At 33.6% G+C, this 6,058-nt stretch overlaps 1 protein-coding gene across 1 annotated transcript in view; it reads left to right on the top strand.

The window, feature by feature from the left end:
- The first annotated feature begins 214 nt into the window (after nt 1–214).
- LOC106663990 (sarcoplasmic reticulum histidine-rich calcium-binding protein-like) overlaps nt 215–6,058 on the top strand; it is a 42,004-nt gene continuing 36,160 nt past the window's right edge. The window contains exon 1 of the mRNA XM_014389333.2: nt 215–285. Within this exon, the coding sequence (XP_014244819.2) occupies nt 253–285 (33 nt within the window). The 5' untranslated portion in view covers nt 215–252. The remainder of the gene's footprint in view (nt 286–6,058) is intronic.

Raw genomic sequence — 6,058 nt, 5'->3', positions numbered from 1 at the left:
TTCGTCGCGGGAAATACGACAGCTCGTTTTAAAAAGAGAGTTTCGGATGAAAGTGACTTTGAATTACCGGAGGTGCTTCCGTTTCTGCTTTTTCCGCCGGTTCTTTCCCTCAGTTTGACTTCCTTTTCACTTAGTTGTAATTGTCGAAATCCCGTAGTCATTTTAGACACCGGTGGTCCATAAAGGGACTATTTAAACCTTAGACTGCCTTCGAGACAAGTTCATTGATCATCCTGCTGGAATGGCATCACCATGGCCGTTAGAAACCTAGCCCTTGCAACTATCGTAAGTAAAAACGTTAAATCAAAGCACCAACTTTACACTTTTTTCCCCAAATTGTGCACACATTACTCTTTACACATTTATAGTTAATAGTCTGGCTGCCTTTTGTTTTTCATATATCTTACTCAAAACGCAACTTTAAAAAACCTAGTTGGAAATAAGATATATTGACTAATAAATACAACAGGAAAAAATGTTTCCAGATCTTTCAGAGATCATAACACGCAAGATATATCACTACAAATAATAACAGTTTTTATTACTAAGTATATAATTCGAGAAAAAAAGTGAAAAGGCAGACATTAAGGTATTGTTTTTATGCAGTGTTGTATGTTGTTAATGTAAATAATAAATAGATTACAAGCAAAATCGATGGGGGCGTCGGTGGCCGCAACGGTTAGTCGTTGGCACGGTGCTCATCACTGTAAGGTCCCGGGTTCGAATCCAGCGGCCCTGCATTCAAACCTGACATACTGACTTTTTTCAAAAACACCGGCACTCTGAGGGTTGATATGATCTCTGCTGATGCAAACCCTCGTAAAAAAAATCGAACAAATTTTTTATTTTTAAATTTCGTTTTTACTCCGTCTCGACAGAGTTTACTATTTTTCAAAAAAAAAGATTGTCAGTAGTAATAACCATCAAATCCGTCTACATTGTTCGGTGTGTGTGTGTGTGTGTGTGTGTATACGTGCGTGTGCGTGTGTGTGGTTGGGTGTCAAAGAGAGGAAGAGAGAAAAAGAAAGAGTGAGAAGGAGAGAGCGATAGGTAGAGACACATAAATATATATAAATATAGAGAGATAGCTAGATAAAAATAGATAAAGAGATAGAAGAGAGAAAAGGCAATATGTGAAAGAAAGAGTGAGGCAGTGAGGAGAGAAAGAGACAGAGAAAGTTAAAGAGGAAAAAAGAAAGAGAGTTTGAGTCAATGGGATAGAACGAGAGAAAGAGAAAAAGTTAGAGAGAGAAAGACAGAGAGCGATAGATGAACGTACTTAGAGAATATATATATNTATATATAGTGATACAAAGATAGATAGATAAAGAGATAGAAGAAAGAAAAGGCACTAAGTGAGACAGAGAGGATAGAGAATGAGAAAAAGAGAGGGAGAGAGAGTAAGTTAAAGGAGGAAAGAGAGTGTTTGAGGTAATGAGATAGCAAGAGAGAAAGAGAAAAAGTCAGAGATAGAATGAGAGATTGAGATAGTGAGAGTAAAAGAAACACAGCCTGAGAGAATGTGATAGATTGATAAAGAGGAAAAAGGATCTAGCACTACAACTGAAAACACTCCTAAAGTTTACTAAAAGTTTAAAATTATATATGTGGGACGTTTCAAAATTCGCATCATCAAAGTTATGGAGCAACCAAACGCCAGACCAACAAGTCAGAAAAGTCTGGCGGGTCCAGACGGCCGCCCATCATCTTAATCAGCATTTCTTTGGACTAGTATAAAAAACCCAAATCCCCAAATTACTCGTTCGATAACATTCTGCTCGTTACTCTGTCAGTTTAAAATTAAACATTGAACAGTTTTGACAATTAAGTTTCTTCTTTGAAAAATGACAAAAAGGAGGGAAAATTCAAAAGGTGGGGTTAAGATGGGAAGTTGGTGTCCGAGTGGATCGAGGTCACGATAGCTCAAGTGGTAGAGCAGCGTGGGTTCGAATCCCGCTCGTGACACTGACTTTTGTATGTAACACTGTTTTATTTAAATTTAAATTGAATTTGGGCTTTGTTTATTTTAGATGGTCTGTAAATTTCGAAAATTTGTACGATTTAGGCAAGTGTCCTGCTTTGCATCCTGCTCGTCCAATTGACTTTTTTATATCAACTAAAGACTTTAATTAATTATAATATATCGAGCGGACCACGAAATTAGTGAGTTTTTTAAATGTTTTCTTCGAGCGATTACTTTACTTCCATTTTTTGAAATCGCTAAAACTGAAGACAAAAATCACGATAGCAGCAAGCTTTAACCCGTTTTCAGAAGGTAATGTGACCTGTATTGTGCACAGATTTGAAAAAAACTTTTTGACAATAAAGTTTCCTCTTTTTTAAAAAAAGTCTTCTTCGAGCGATTACTTACCTGGCGCCCGGAACAGGAACCGCGAATGAAGTTTTAAAGTCGTGACCATTTGTCCTGCAGTTGCGTCCATTTGACTCAACGGAACTTTAAGCGTGCTTGTCAATACTTTGTTCGCGGTTTATAGCGTTACTATTTGGACCTTCCCCGAGGGAGTGGATCTTTCCTTGTTTAGACAAATGAATGAATAATAAACAAAGAATATTAAAAGGGAAACAATTCTTATATTGAGCAATTTACAAAAATTTGAAATTAAGGTCTAAGTTTGGAATTAAAATTTTTTTTTTATTAAAGGAAACTGACTGATTATTATAATCTTATTTTAAATTAAAAAAACAGAAGCAATTCTTACGAGACTAATTATTATTATGATTATCAATAAAATGAAATAAACAAGTTGCAATACCGACTTTGTGAAGTTTAAACAAACAAACAAAAATTACTCTTCGTTGTAAACTAAATGATTAAAAAAATCCTTTTTTTTTTTACGAAAAACAAATTAAAATTAAAAAAAAAACTTGCGTCACGATTCTCGCTTGTGTAAGGACTTAAGGCGGCCTTAATAATTGCAGTCCCGATTCTCGCTTGTGTGAAGATGGTTGATCCTTGCTGCTTTTTTACCCAAAAAGAACCAATTGCCACGTCTCGTCTCTCGTTCAGCTCAAAACCAACAGGCCTCTTCTTGTTGAAGACTCCTTCCTCCTCCTTCTAGTCGCTTGTGGAAGGGCTTTGGGCGGCCCTTATGAATTGCACTGTCATAAATACTCCTAAGATTCCAAAAAGAAAAAAAAGAAAAAAAGAAAAATCTTAGGCCTAAGTGATCAAAAGTGATGAAGATTCTGGAAGGTCTATGATGTAGTGATGATGTATGTTAGATGCAACTGCAACAGATGTTTGGCGAAGTCTTAAGTGCCTGTTTGCATTATCTTCTTCTTCAGTGCAAATTGTACAGTAATTTGGATGCGATGGTCCTTTTCGTTTGCGTTGTTGAGGTGATGAAAGGCGTCCAGTTGACACATGAAGAAAGAGGAAATTGTAGATTGGAAGTAGTTCTAAGCTGGAATAAGTTGTATTTGTTGATGACATAGTTGAATCAGCTGTGCTGGAAATCCCTAGATGACGCAGGATGAAGACCATTCAAGTTATCGTTTATTTAATATGTTTGTCGTAAAGAAAAGGAATAAGCTTGCACGTTCTTTTAATTTTCATGCATCGTTTTTATTTATTGATTATTGTTTTTGTTTGCAATTTGTTTAATTTTGTACAGTTATTATTATTTGCTTCCATTAAATATCTTTCTTTTATGAAGAATAATTATGTCAATAAGCACTTTTAATTTGATAAAAAAGTTTTGATTTGAAAATAATTAATTAAATTTGTTTTATTTGTTATGCATTTTATTTATTTTTTGTATTCAAAGTTTTAATTTTATTGTTATTATTATTCTTTGTGGTAGTAAGCATCATAATTTTTTGACTATATTTAATATGATAAAGTTTTAAGTGGAATGTGTGTATTGCAAGTTTGCTGTTAGGAAATTTTGCTTTGAGATTTCAACTAAGTCAAATGAGCGTGAATCACTACTTTCGGATCATCACAAAAGTTGCTGCAAGGTAATTCCTCATTATTGTTTTTGTATGAAAGTTCATAATCAGAAGAGTTGTTGTTATTGATGTTACCCGAGATACAATCGTTTGGGAGGATATTATAAGCCTTTAATGGATTGTGACTAAATAATATTTGTTTGTGATTACAATCTAAAATCAGACCCGTTTCTTTCATGAAATTATGGCCCAGGACCATTGGAATTGGCATTTTATTCAAAATTTTTACGTTAATTGGCCAAGAAAGATTGTTAAAATTTATTTTACAGTTTGCATGCCCATATGAATTTATAGAGTCCCCTGCTATTGAAATTATTGTATTATTTCCCCCAGCGACAAAATTTTTAAATGTTTTTTTTATTTATTTTATTAAAGCATTCTTTGGATAAAGCATTTATTGTGCTCCCAGAATCTAACAATGCTGGTAAATGAAATTTCCCAATTTTTACTTTAATGAACGGTAGAATTTGAAATGAACCTTGGTTTTGAGTTATTTGAGTTTTTTGCTGCAGGGAGGCTGTGGGGTTATTTAGTTTTTTGAGATTTTTGTTTGCTTAGTTGTGTCGTTAGATGATGATGGTAAGGAACATGTTTGTACAAGAAGTTGTCTCAGTTCTAAAATTTGTTTGATGTTTCGATTGAGTGTTGCGAATACATTATCGTCAGATGCGCTGAAGGGTTTATTTTTATTTTTATGGTATTCCTGATTTTTTAAATTTGGTTTCTGTCTTGTCGGATTGCCATAATAGTGGTTTGGGTAACTCTCTTTTGAATGATATCTGTCCAAGTCTTTATAATTACCATGTTTGTATTTGTTAAAATTTTGGTTGTTTGATCTATTATCACGATTGTTAAAATTTGATCTATTGTTATAAAGATTTTGTTTGTAAGTACTATTGTTATTGTTAAAATTGTATTTTTTATTATTGTTATAATTTCTATTGGGCGAGCTGTGATAGTAATTTTTTGTTTTGTTTTGATGGAAATCTCTATACCTGTTTTCAAATTTTTTATGATTATGTACAATATCAGCATAGGATGGCTTGTTAAAATTTGGAACGCTGGGGTTTCCATACCTTTCATTTATTATGATTTCAGCTTCTTTTATTTTATCAAAAAGATGATTGTAGGATGTTATATTTTCTGCGTTTCCTAATAATACTAAATATTTTGGATGAATCGCTGAAATAAGATTTTTTATATTTTTGAGCTCATTTAATTCTCCAAAAATGCGTAACAAGGTAATTTGTTCATCAATGTAATAACGCAAAGGTGTTATTTCGTCTTGAGGAGAAAAAAGTCGTTTCGATTTTATTTGCAAATATTGTTTTTCTGACATGCCGTTTTTTAATAAAGATTCCCCTAATATTTCGAAGTTGATTTTTGTATATGATAGGGCATTATATAAAAAATTTGCAGTGATGGTATCCATTTCACGCTCCGCGAGAATAGCTAATATTTGTTTGAATTTATGCCTGTTTCTGTTGGCTATGGGTGTTAATTCAACCAAAAAATTTACAATGGCCTCTGGTTCGTATAATTTAAATTGCGGTAATTTTTTAACTTTTTTTGATAGTGTGTATGACAAGGAACGTTTAAAATATGTTCTAAAAAACCCTGATCCGTTGTTTCCATTTCCCGATACACTAGAACTGTCTGTGGAACTGTCGTCTGTAGAGTTTTGCAATGTACTGAAATCCGGGTAAATTGTTTTTTTGTTTGTTGGAAACAAAAAGGTTGAGGCAGTGATAGGTGTGGTCATTGGGGGTTCCGTTTCTGGTTCATTTAGTTTGTTTTTGTCTATCTGGTTTTTTTTTGAAATACCGTCTAGAATTATATTGACTTGTTCATCCGGAATGTTTTGCTCTTTTAAGGTCAGCTTGGTGTTCAACAATTGTAAATCTTCCCAAAATCTCCTTTTTGGATCTGGGGTTTCCGGAAAAAATTCTGCCGAATGTGACACTATTGATTTTGCCTTTTCACTGGCAATTTCTTTTACTGTTGTATCAAACGCCTCTAATTTGTCAGATGATTGAAGTTCGGGCCAAAATTTAATGATTTGCTGTTTAAAAGATATTACTAACTC

The sequence above is a fragment of the Cimex lectularius genome, unplaced genomic scaffold (genome assembly GCF_000648675.2).
Source record: "Cimex lectularius strain Harlan isolate CLEC.00 unplaced genomic scaffold, Clec_2.1 scaffold408, whole genome shotgun sequence".
NCBI lineage: Eukaryota > Metazoa > Arthropoda > Insecta > Hemiptera > Cimicidae > Cimex > Cimex lectularius.
Note: the sequence above shows the minus strand (reverse complement) of the source record. Positions and strands in the feature narration are given on the sequence as shown.